Source organism: Zootermopsis nevadensis, unplaced genomic scaffold (genome assembly GCF_977971745.1).
Source record: "Zootermopsis nevadensis isolate Lab colony 2312 unplaced genomic scaffold, Znev_1.0 Znev_ptg000008l, whole genome shotgun sequence".
In the NCBI taxonomy this organism is placed as follows: domain Eukaryota; kingdom Metazoa; phylum Arthropoda; class Insecta; order Blattodea; family Termopsidae; genus Zootermopsis; species Zootermopsis nevadensis.
In genome coordinates, this window is record NW_028259140.1 from 16,144,085 (window position 1) to 16,156,862 (window position 12,778).

The 12,778-nt window shown below is 40.1% G+C and overlaps 2 protein-coding genes across 8 annotated transcripts in view; one reads left to right on the plus strand and one right to left on the minus strand.

Moving 5' to 3' along the window:
- Positions 1–12,778, minus strand: part of LOC147874542 (uncharacterized) — a 123,486-nt gene that overhangs the window by 12,233 nt on the left and 98,475 nt on the right. For 3 of the 6 annotated variants that reach the window (XR_015534046.1, XM_087344730.1, XM_087344731.1), the window contains exons 1-3: positions 1,510–1,622; positions 674–859; positions 348–443 (exon numbers count right to left, since the gene is read on the minus strand). Coding sequence is in view for 4 of the 6 variants with exons in the window: in XM_087344731.1 (XP_087200857.1) it covers positions 348–443; positions 674–755 (178 nt within the window). In the remaining 2 variants the exon portion in view is untranslated. Of the gene's footprint in view, positions 1–347; positions 444–673; positions 876–1,509; positions 1,623–3,208; positions 3,391–12,778 lie in introns of those variants that run through there. The other 3 variants (XR_015534047.1, XM_087344732.1, XM_087344733.1) reach the window with 2 other exon arrangements.
- The window catches only part of LOC147874543 (kelch-like protein 10), a 42,807-nt gene continuing 36,575 nt past the window's right edge, over positions 6,547–12,778 (plus strand). For both annotated transcript variants that reach the window (XM_087345281.1, XM_087345282.1), the window contains exons 1-4: positions 6,547–6,767; positions 8,362–8,549; positions 10,078–10,329; positions 11,663–11,942. In XM_087345281.1, coding sequence (XP_087201407.1) covers positions 8,365–8,549; positions 10,078–10,329; positions 11,663–11,942 — 717 coding nt within the window. In that variant the 5' untranslated portion in view covers positions 6,547–6,767; positions 8,362–8,364. The remainder of the gene's footprint in view (positions 6,768–8,361; positions 8,550–10,077; positions 10,330–11,662; positions 11,943–12,778) is intronic.

Genomic DNA, 12,778 nt, shown 5'->3' on the forward strand with positions numbered 1-12,778 from the left:
TCTTTAAAAGTCCACCATGGATACTCTAAACAAAGGGAATGGCTTCAACGCAAAGATGCTCATACCACATTTCACAAAATTCTCAAATCTAGTTCAAGAGTTGAAGATGGCTGTCTTCTGGAATGTAGCAAAATGCAGTCTGGTAGGTAATAGTTTATGTTTCAAAAAAGCTCACTGCCTTCAACACATCCCAAAAGATACCCATCTGTAAGAACCTCACATCTCATCTAGTTCAAAAGTTAAAAGGTGGGAAAGACAAAAAAGTGAGCACACGCATTTCCTTCCTTTTCAGAAATTACAGGAGGATAAACAAAAAGAACACCAGAGTAATATCTGACTGTACCAACCTGGAGGAGGGGCAGCAGCATACTGGCCTGTCTCATCATAGCTGGAAAGTGTTTGTTGCTGCTTCACTGTATTCACTATTACCATACATATCAGACCTGTAATATGGGCACCTAAGGTTTATAATTCATTACGCATCCATTATATTAAGAATGTCCACTAGTGGGATTAAGTTTGTACCTAGTTACATGAATATATCCAAAATGGTTATAAAGCTATTAAGTGGAGACACACAAACACATGGACATGATGCAACATAAGCTTTATGAAGTAATAAAATTAAGCGGAAACTGGAAATAAAAAACAAGGAAAAGAATTCCTGACATGCCCTGTAAGCAGCGGGGTGGCAGGCTGATTGCTGTAGGGGGTGTAAGAGGTGTATGGCTCCTGCAATTCTGTTCCACTTCCATCTAGTGGTGTCATTGGTGACTCATATTCTGGTGGTGGAGGATCATCCATCCGAATCCGCTTCCCTCCTCGTCGCTGCATCCTAGGTGACTGTTACTATAATCACCTGAAAACACAAAGCACTACAGACTTAAAATATTTATAAAAACTCTTTTTCATCCCACATTGGCTTGGTTCAGTTAAGGTCTGCAGTGTCAGGTGATATGCATTCAAATGCAAAATTCCTCATTCTGGCAACCACATCATTATTCTTATGACTGGGTTATGTCCATAAAAATGTAAGACATTACCTTACTACGATGCACTAAAAATACCTTTGCATTTTTATAAGTTTCACTTCCACAATATTCTCACATACTTATACTATTTTTACTGATGTATATGTATACAACTATTCATACAGTACTGATTTCTTTGTGTAGCAAGCCCTAACCAGAATGGGCTTTTTAAAAATGAAAGGTGGTCATGGGCACTACTTCTACTAGCCGAAAATACTTTGATTCTAAGGTTTAAATATTCCATTCATAACTGATCTGTATATAACAAGTTTCCCGATAAACTGTATCCCTCACAAAGAAAAGAAGGAGACAGGTTTGTCAAATTGCTTCATGAAGTAATTGAGGACAAAATAATATTCAAAGTTTTCCCACAAGGCTTTGGACAATAAAAAAGGTTACAAATATGATTACGCACTTCTTGCAAATCAAGTACACATAATAAAGTATAAAATCATTATCCACACTCAGTATTACATACCTAATTTAAAAATGTTACAATTTTGTTGCGACTTAACATCACCACGGCACCATTACCGCTGAAACCAGGGATACTAGTATAGCCACAGGTCGTGGCTTGGAATTGATCGAAAAAGTTTCAGCTGCCCCAAGATAACGTTTGCCACCAGAGCGCACGCAGTAAGATTAACTTCTTCAGAATCTTATAACCTCAATGTTCTAATGATGACATGAGCGTAATGTCTAAATTAAACTAAATTATAAACCGCAGAATTAAACAAACACAGAAGCCAAAAATTAATAGACGAGAACGCTGAAAATGACATACAAACGGCTTCCTATTAGATTTACTTCGTGGCATTTTGTATACTTCGTGCACACTGCATGAAACAAATCCTATTATATGTGCAGTAATTCGTCATAGACTGATGTGCAGGTGCCTACCTAATGCAAGAACTGACCACCCAGAAAGCCTAAATTTTATGCAGACACACGTGTCTACCCTAATAATCTAACCTAGCCCAATAGAGATATACGCGGGGTAAATGGGTAGATATCAAACTTTAAACCAAGAGCCGAATACAGGAAATTACATTTTATTTGAAATTCTGAATACAATGCCAACATTAACATCGATTAGTCCACCAACAATAAAGCAAACGTGGGATATAATATTGAATTCAGACCAACAACAAAACAACTCAATGATGCTATGTTCAAAACAGCCACCACTACATAAAAATTAAAAAAATGTTTAAAATTACTAACCACTGGTTTTGAAGGTATTCGATGAGTGTTATTCTAAATTAAATTCGAAAATAAAGAAATCCTGAAAAGCCTTGGTTCCCAAGTCTTCTATATAAGCAGTCTGGTACTATACTTTCATATCAAAACCACAACTTCATCCATAAGGTCATGTCTAAATTGTGTTATACATTTTTGAAAAAATCAGTGAACCAAATCTGTCACAACTTTCTGAAAACTATTCTTCACTTCTTGGAAACTTATGTTTATGGGCTTACACTCCCCCACCCTGGCACTAATGATATGTTGATGTCAGTGGTATTGTGTGGCAGTGAAAAATCTGAAATGTTGACAGCCCAGGGGCTGACATGGCTGGCTGGCCACTGCAACTTCGTTTCTCTAGACCAAACTTTTTATTGATTTGCTATATTTTCTAATCAGACTAATATTGAACTTTATTAATGTGATGTTTTATTGTGTTCGTGAGCACATCTCTGTGCTGTATCTGTAATTGGCCATCAGGCTGTTGATACAGCACACAAATAATAATAAAGAATTGAATTAAAGAATTGACATGTAATGGAGATAATGTATAACCCTGGGAATATGAGACTGACATCCATCATAACAGTTTCAGTAGACAAAAGATATGGTGCATCTTAAGCCTGTTGTACCTTTAATGTCAACATCCTGTTCAAGTGTTTTACCCATTTCCATACTGTATTTGCCACAACCAACCAGTAGATTAGATTAGTTTCAAAGTTCAGTAATTAAGTGTTGTTTAATGTATTACCAGTTCTTATGAGTCAGCTATCAATCAGAATGTGTCAGCAAATACTGTTCTGAAATATGGAACTAATTTTGAGGTTTGTGCGTAAGAATCTCGCATGACTGGCATAAATTTGAAGTCTTGACAATGAACAGCTGCTGTAAATCTGGCATATGACTACAGTAGCTTAACTGCGACAGTTTCTTACCTTGTAGCATTCTTCCCATGTGTGCTTCAACCATCTGTTGGTGATGCTGCGAATGACAAACTTGAACGTCGTTAACTGACTCTGCATTTTCTGCCTCAGAAGCCATCACTTCAGGTTGTAAGTGCTCCACTCTGTTGTTATTACAAGGGCCTTTGTGATGACGATGTGATGGTAGGTCGATACTGTGAAGCACAAATCCTTTTTGTACCTAAAACCTAATTTCTTTTTCTGAGGCATAAAAATGTTGTAACAATTATTCCTGCTGGAGTCTTTTCTGTTATCAATAATCCAAATTGAAACTTGATTTGTTGATTTTCAGAATGAAATATATTCACAAAATTTTGCTTGTTAAACCTGAATGGAAGAGCCCACTTGGAAGAGCTAGGAGTACATGGGACGAAAACAATTAAAATGGAACTTACGGATATGGTGCTATGGTGTGAACTGGATTTAGGTGGCTCAGGATTGGGATCAGTGGCAGGCTGCTATAAGAATAGTAATGAATCTTCAGTTTTTGTAAAATGTAGGGAATTGCTTGATTGGCTGAATGTTCAGTAGCTTTTCAAAGTCTCTGCACCATTGAATTAAATAGTTGGTACCGCATTTGATTCAGTACATCAAGTAAACTATACAGTACTATATTGTACGTACAACAGTGTAAAATAATAATGTGTTAAATATAACTCATACGAAATATGAAGAATACACAGGTCGTAAAGTCAACTTACAAATTAACTAAAAATAAAATAAAATCATATGGACTCATTTTAAGAATGAACAAAGAGATGATGACAGTAAAGGAATTAAACATAAAAGTGAAAGGAAAACACACAAGAGGGAGACTGATAGAGATTTAAATACAGTGAATAAATAGTGCAATTCTTATGTTACTGCATTACATTAACATGGATTATGAGGTTTTATGTGCGCACTAATTGAATTTATTAGTAGCTGAAGGCTGTAAACATTTTGTAATATCCGACGTTAATGTTGCAAATTTGGATCCTGTAATCTTTTCACATGATCTATAATTTATTAATGAGACTTCCTCTCATTACCTTGTAAGAGATTAGTGTTTACTGAAGAGTAATGTCTTGTTCTTTCTATGTGTTTCTATGCAGTCCTCTTAGAACATTTCCCAAAAATTTTGAATTTGTCTTTATTCTTTGAGATAATTTTTAAGTGTAGGTAATCTTATACCATCCCTGATATAAAAAATGTTGACAGAGGTGTTGCCCAGAACCTGGCCTTGATATTTTTAGATTAAATAATTAATGACAACATGAACATTCACGTATGTCCCACCCCTTTAGCCCCATTCACAGATTTTTGGTACTTGATAGGAAACCTGGGTCTCTCTCAGAAATCACACATCACAATCATTCTTAGATGATATGATCATCTGAAACTCTTACAGCCCCGCTACTTTGACAGAAAAGAAAGTTATGATGATTGAGGAATCTAGCGCAGAAACATTAAGGCTCCATTTATGACCAAAATTTAGATTTATAGTTTTATTATAAAAATAACCATCTGCTGTACAGGTGAAAGAATGACATGGGTCAAGTTATTAGTCCTGATGTTACAGTGAGAATGGTGCTGTGCTAAACTGTGATTTACGCCAGAAAAAAGGTAAGGCCAGTTCGTTCGTGGGGAAAATAATTTAGCCATGTACGTGTATATATGTTCAAATTTCAGCAACTTCGGTGCTACAACAAAGCAGCTCCAAAGTTCTTCTGGTTTTTAACATTTAAAAATTGTTTCATAATAAGTGACAGTTTGGCATAATCAAAGTCCTCGATTATCAGTATATCCTTTGAAGAAAAGAAAGATAACATTTTGGTTTTGAATTGTATAACTATAAAATTACAGCATTTTGAAAGCTGAATCTCCTGTCTTCAGGTAGAAAAGAGAAGGACAGAAAACTTAGCCCTCGTTGGACTAGCCTCAGACCTTGTCCATCTCTGGAAAGAAAGAGCAGGTCTGAGGCCAGCTCGACCAGAGGACTCAGCAGAATTTAATTCATTCTTAGTAATTTTGTTTCTACAGATGATCTTGATGGAGATACATATCTGTTGTAAGGCAAATACAAGAGTATAGTTCAGAAGGAGGACGGCCCGCCAACCCCAAATCATTAAGGCCTTCAGCTGGCGTGAACCTCCCCCCCCCCCCCCGCGCCAATTCGCAGACCGTCAAGTCTTCCGACGCGACCAAACCCTCGTTTTAGTTATGAGGCTCTGTTTACCATTTCCAGCAAAGCGTTTCTTACGCATGAATGGTGTTTTCTTAAGAGAGACTCGGGTCTGTGACCTTAGATCCTGTAACTTCCTCTCCGAAACGAAAGATTTTCGCTCTCTTAAAGCAGTTGCGTTCCTGTCAACAAAAACCATTCTTCTTGTCAGGAGTCGAACCCAGTGTCGAGGCCTCCGTTTCCGTAATCACCTCTTCGAAGCAGAGAAACTCTGATCATGGCGCCATTGTTTTCTCTCGATTAGTTTCGGAGTTAAAGGATACGCCCTTGAAGGAAATCGAACTCAGGACACTTTCCCCCGAGTTCTGACCTTCTTGTGTTCTCTCATTTGTCTTATGGAATAATCGCGCCATGTTTCTTCTTCACGGGTCACAAGCGAACGAGTAAAGAAATGTCAACCCTCAATTTCGAGTCTACACATGGCCGGTAGACTCTGCGGTATTTACTAAGGGGAAATACGACGGGTCCTTACAAATTCATCTTCTGGGTCTCAGACAGTTTTCGGGCTTGTGACCTTAGTCAGTCGAATCATTTCCCAGGAACAAGAACAGAATTTGCCTTAGCGCCATTCGTCCCTAGTGGTCGCTATCCGAACAACAGAAAACATCTTCCCCGGGATTCGAACGGGGGAAACGTTTTCTCTGACCCAGGGGCGATGGGCTCAACAGCGCTCGGGCCCCTCAAAAATCATCTTTAAAATTAATCAACTATACTGAAGCCAGGCGTTATTTTTAAATAAGGGCAATGAAATTGCAATCTTCTCATTATTTTTAAACGTGTTCTCTTCTTATAGGGAAATTACTTAGTATTATGACTGAATGTAACCAAATTATAAGTTAGAGTAATTCACTTTTGACGTGAATACGTCTATATTTTAGGGTCAGTGTCATTCTGCAAAAATGTGTTACGAAAAAGTTTAACGTCATTGTTATGTTACCTTGGAGACGTCATCTGCTTATCAACAAATCAACAATAATGGTTACCTAAGGAACATCTATTTACTCGGAATTTTTGTTACCAAGAAAACGTCATCTGTTTATTCGACATTGTTGTTTCATTATCGTCGTCAACAACCGACTTTCGTCATTGTGGAAAGAGCTGAGCTGTGATTCGCTTGTAGAAAAAGTGCGTCGTAGAGTAGATAATTTTGTGCTGTTAAAATCCTTTTAGAATATCACAAGTTCTTATCTTATATAAGAATTATTAAGAAATCTGTGAAACTGCCCTCAACTCTCTGCGTTATATTTTAGATTAGATCGGTCATTGACGGTGGACGTCGTGGTCTCTTACAACTGAACAAAGTTTGAGGTAAGGGATTCCTATTTATTATTAATGTTCATCACATTTAATGTTTTCATCTGCATTTGTGAACTCGTGTAAGAGAATTAAACTTTTTTAACACAATTTCAAGTGACATTAGATTGACTTCTGTTTGTTCACGGCATCATTGATAGTTAAACAATATTCCAGTAGGCAATTAACATTTTACAATTTTAAAGGAATAAAAAGTTTTTCGTAGCCCAGAATCTTAATAAAAATAAATGGATCTTAAGAAGTGGGGTTTGTATTCTGAACAATAATTCCAACACTTTACGTCTCTTGATACATCGACATTTTAAAGCGTTTTAGGGAACTCTGAAGAAATTTTATTTCGGTTTTACAAGCCTAATTATCGATGAATCTCCCTCCCATTATCAGCAGATTAAATCCGGGGAATGTTTGCTATTGTTTAGTGCAAAGAATTTATGGGTGCAAAACGTGGTCTTTCACTTTGAGGGAGGAACTTAGACTGAGGGGCTCTGACAAGGAAGATATTTGGACCCAAAATGAAGGTGGGACGGGTAACAGAGAAAAGTGAATGACGAGCTCCTCACCCGATGTTGTTAGGGTGAGTTGAGTGTTTACAAGGCCTGAAGGGAGGAGACCTCTGGGAAGACCTCGGCGTCAGTGGGAGGATAACATTAAGATGGATCTTAGGGAGATGGGACTCGATGGAGCGAACTGGCTCAGGATAGAACCCGGTGGCTGGATTTTGTGAACACGATGATGAACCTTTTGGTTCAGAAAAGGAAGTGGGCTATTTTCTTTGACGAGTACCAGTCGACTATTCACAGAATATCTTGCACATTGCAGTGTGTGAGTAGCGTGATTTATTCCTGATCTACGCATGCGTTAGAACAAATTAGAGCTTTTGTGACTGTTCCCAACTGTAATTCTCGCGTTCATTTGATAAATTTAAGTGACGTATTGCGCTCGTGGTTTATATAAATGTGTAACTTAGGCAGGAAAGTCCTTAATCACGTAAGCTCTTAAGCACTTTTAGTTCTACAGAGAGAGAAGAACTCGAAAATTTTATGCTTATGAAAAGGCGTAGCCTTCTTTTTTCCAAAATTTATTTAACTGCCTGGTCCTGCATCAAAGGTCACGCAATTGCTATGGCATATTCTTTTCGTAATTTTTTTAAAATCGGTTCACCAGAGTAGAGGCATCTAAGACTTTATAAATTACATTGATATTTTATACGTAATGTCTACGTAGTTTACATATAAGAAGATTTCAATTTATGCGAGTAATGACAAATACTTGGCATGCCTTATTGACTGAATCAGTCACGTCTTCAGGGTGATTAAGCCAAGAAGAGTGAGATGGGCTGGGCATGTGGAGTGCACGGATGGGGCGAGAGGTGTGCATCACCCTCGATCTGACAGCCTACAATTTATTAATTCGTGAAAAAATCTATAAAGTTCTATATTAAGCAATTTTCACCATTCCCTTGCCAGTAACTCTCTCGCAGGACCAGATATTCTTCTCAGTATCGTGTTTCTACTCAGTCACTCTCAGTTGATGTGAGCACGCGTCAGTGTGAAGAAAAACCTGTAACAGCGATGGACTGTCTTTTCAGGGGATGGAGTCAAACCAAAGTCTCAGCTGTTCTCAAGTCGGCGGCAGGTGCAAGTGCACCGAAACATTGGTCCCTCTGAACGAGCTGAGAGAGAGGAACCTCTTTTGTGACGCGGTGTTGAGGTTGGACGACGGCGGTGTCTTTCCAGTCCACAGATTGATTCTGTCGATGGACAGCGAATATTTCAGGTTTGTTAATTTACTGACGTGGTTTATTAACACGTGAAGTAAGGACATGATAGACGTCGATTCGTGTGTGAAATGTTTTACCCCCTTGGGTCGGCAGTGGCCGCGCGGTCTGAGGCGTGGGCCTTGTGCCGCTCGGACACTGGGACCGTGGGTTCGAACCCAACTCAAGGCATGGATGTTTGTCCGCGTTCTTCTTTGTTGTGCTGTCCTGTGTACAGGTAGAGGCCTTGTGACGGGCCGATCCCTCGTCCAAGGAGTCCTACCTAATGTCTATATATGAAGCCAACGAAAAGTTGGGACCCGCAGTGCTCAGGCACTTGAAGAACGGGTCATTCCCAGTATCCCAGTTTATCCCCTTTGTTGCAGAAACCTGCATTGTTATAAGGCTGAATGTCTTTTGTTATTTGTTCATTGTCATGAAATCTCACGGCGCCGTAGAAACTGAGTGGCATTTCAGACGTACTTATTGCCTTCTTTCCCTGATGATGGAGGCAGTAAGCACCTCTGAAACGTCCGATAATTTCTACAAGACAACACGACGCAACATCCCAGAAGACGTAGTGGTTTTTGTACTAATTTTTAAGTGCGGTTGTACCAAGGTGACAGTCAATCGATCTGGAAGGAGAATTAGAATCCATTTCCAAAACGACTTCGTTTTAATACTTAAAGACGACCGACAAAGTCCAGAAGAAAGTTGGTACTGCCCGGAACATTGAAAGCTGCTGTGTGTCGCTCTGTCTGAAATAAACTATAACAGAGATCTACGGGAGAATTGTTTTATTCTTAGGGAGAATCGTTCGAGAATTTGTGCTTACGTTAATCTGCTTGTGTTTTAAATAAAGTTGCGGCGAGTTCTCAAAATGAGAAATGAATTTTAACCACGAGCCATTGATTCTGTCTTCCAAGAGACGTATCTCACGTCTTGTTACAAGCTGTGCCCTCTTTCAGTTTTTAGACTATCAAATCTTTCCGTTTGTCTTGCACTGCAAATCCCTTAATTTGTAATAGGAAATTGTTTGCTGGTTGGTGATAATTTCTTAAAGGCCTCGTAGAAACATCGGCTTCTCTTTTAAGTTGTTTATTGTCGGGAAAATCTTTTGGCAGAACAAATAGATTTCATATTACGAACCGATCAATCAGTGGAATGTACAGCCCGCGATGTGTGTTGAAATATTTGCGTTGGCTTTAAAATTTCTGTAGTATTTGTTATAACCTAAGATATCTCTTGAAGGAGTCAAGGGTAAGTAAGAAACGAGGGTGACCATTCTATAGTACAAATTTTCGCTGCTTGCTTTCCGATTTTTAGGTTAAATTCTTTTAAGCCTTCGCCCGCTTTTGAACCTCTCGCAGTTAATCTGGTCCCATTCGTACTCATTCTGAGAATTTTTTAATTATTCAGATAACAAAAATTCATCCACCACATTGACGTAAGGATACTTTTATTTGGCTACGTGACTCATAAAAACTTAAACTTTATGCGCATGACTTGTAATTTTCTGCTCGCCGTTTCTCCAAATCGACGTTTCAGGACTCTCTTTACGACAACATTGCACACCAATGAGGTGACTGATGTTCTCCTCCACGGAGTCAGCTCGGAGGAGATGACCCAGATACTGGATTATGTTTATTTTCGCGAGGTGGACATCCGCTCCGACAACGCTCGTCAGCTGCTCGAGACGGCTGAGTACTTGTGTATTACGGACGTTTCTAAACTCTGCTGCGACTTCCTCATGGACGCGATGGCCATCGACAACTGTATCGGCAACATGCAGTTCGCAAGGTAATTGATGTTCATTTGTCATTTGCTGTGACGCCAGCTTTCGTCGCTGGAGCCAATCACCTTTACTCAAGAGAGCAGCCGAGTCCCGGGTCGGAGATTAAAACCTCTGACTGAGGACTGGACAAATTATTATGCGTTGGCATTTTGTTATTAATGTGCCTGTAATTTAAATATTCTGATTTAACTGCATATGTTTTGATCGTCATTATGACCAGCAAATGACTAATTTCACCATGTAGAAAGTAAATCACGCCCTATTGCAAGGTCATAATTAAATCTGTCTTCCTCTCGAATTCCTTTCTTCTTTCTTTCTTTCTCTGCGGAATTCGTTGCTTCTTACATAATCCTCCCAACAACAAAATCAACATTCAGCCCCACATTTTTCTGCATACGGGAAAACCTCTGGCAACCGAGCCTCGATTATCCGATTCCCGCATTAAGAGACCGAATTTCAACCAGATCGGTTGCGATTGGATTCCACCGGCGAGAGCGTTTAAAGCGATGTCCACGCGGTGCAGTTTATTGATCTAACCTCACTCCAGATTTTGCTGATTATTATGAACACTTCAGGACATTTAGAGAATTGGTTATTATCGGGCAAAGACAAAGACGCTGGTTCCCATAGACGCTGAACCTTCTTGTTCAGGACAACACAGCAAGCAAATCAACTGACATCGGCAGAATCACACCAGAACCTCCAGTTCATGCGATGGACAGAATGACTTATAAATTCACTCTTTTAGTACAGGGACTCCCTCGAACAGCGCTCACGGGTGACTTTTGCCGTCGGCTTTTGCGTTCGACACGCCCGCATCATCCGCCGACGAGGAAAATCTGTATTGAGTCTCTACTATTTGTACATATCCATGACCACTTTCCCTCGCTCGTCAGACCCGTGGTTCCCCCCATTTAGTGCGGTTACACGAGGTTTCTCTGGATTAACACACACAGTTAACACAACGTCGTTTCGCCAAGGTTAAGGCCAGAATACAAAATTATACACTCCTCATCTCACTGCCTTCTTCGCTTGCGTACGCCGTGCCCTTGTTTCAACCTATAATCTTATCACGAGGACGATCGGGCATTGCCTGGGAACCTTCAGAGCCGAAAACTTTCTATTTTGCCCCGGTTAAACGGAGCATCCATCGTTGTAGCCTCTCCACGTGTCTACTCTCAGTCTCGCTCATTCGGACTTCAAGGGCTAAGGTCAAAACTGGAGGCGAAATACTGTGGTGTGCAAATATTTGAGAATCCAGTTCTTGCTGCAGTGTTACAATGTGTGAGAGTCCGAAGGAGATCGATTCTGAGTCGGCTCTTACCCTCACTGTCGCAGGTTACACTTGTGCGCCGACCTTGAGAGTCACGCTCGTTGCTTCGTTCAACGCAACTTCGTGGAAGTGTCTCAGCAGAGCAAAGAACTTTTGGAACTGCCTGTAGAGGAGCTGCAAGAGATAATCGAGGCCGAGGAACTGAACGTGAAGAAAGAGGAAGTTGTGTGGGAGTGCATTCTCCGATGGATCAACCACGACCCGGACAACAGGAAAGGTCAAATCGCGGGTCTTTTGATGGGCGTCAGACTTGGACTACTTGATACAACGTATTTCAAGGAAGAGGTCAGTATGCCCCTGAAATCGTGGATGTTTATCGGAAGTGAAGCCCGCATTTTAAATTCCATATTCACACGTTTTCGTAACCAATTAATGAAAATCGTGAGCCTATCGCTTAGTCACGTGTAAGCACGTCTGTCTGTCTGTCCATTGGCATTTCCAGCTCGAGAACGTCTAAACGGATGTTCATCAGATTTAATACTGATGAGCTTTAACAGAATCTGTCGACACATTCCGATTCTGTTTAAAATCTTACAATAACAACTACTGTCCGCAGACCAGGGGAAAAGCCCTGCTTTGGGAAGTGGTTTCTGGTCGGTGCGGGTGGAATGTTTACTGCCTGGTGGACTAGAGGGCTGCTATTGGTGGGGAGTGTGATACGTCAGAGTTTAACACTACTACACACAGACTGAAAACATCAAGCAGTTAAAAGTAGCGTGTAGTGAATGCACCTCTAATGTGTTCTGATAATATTATGGATTAATCGCTGTGCCGCTGTGAGGTTATCTTAAAGCTGTACCCATTAGAACACATGAAAGCCTGTCGTCTGTTGTACGTTCAGTGGTTGTGGAACGAATGCTTTTAGGATGGGTCGTCACTCACCGCGAAATCTTACGCATGCGCCTATATCGCATTGCTTGCAGGGCTTTTCTCGTGGTCTGCGGACTGTACACAATGATTTGAATGCCTTAATCAGAGCAAAATATCCTGCGTAAGAAATCCCCAGATTAACTTAGTTGCCATGGTTACAGTAACTACCTGTTTAATGCTGCTGTTAACACGCTCGCATGTGTATGTGTGTGTGCAAAACAAATGCTCGATTGGACCTTTTATACAGAAAT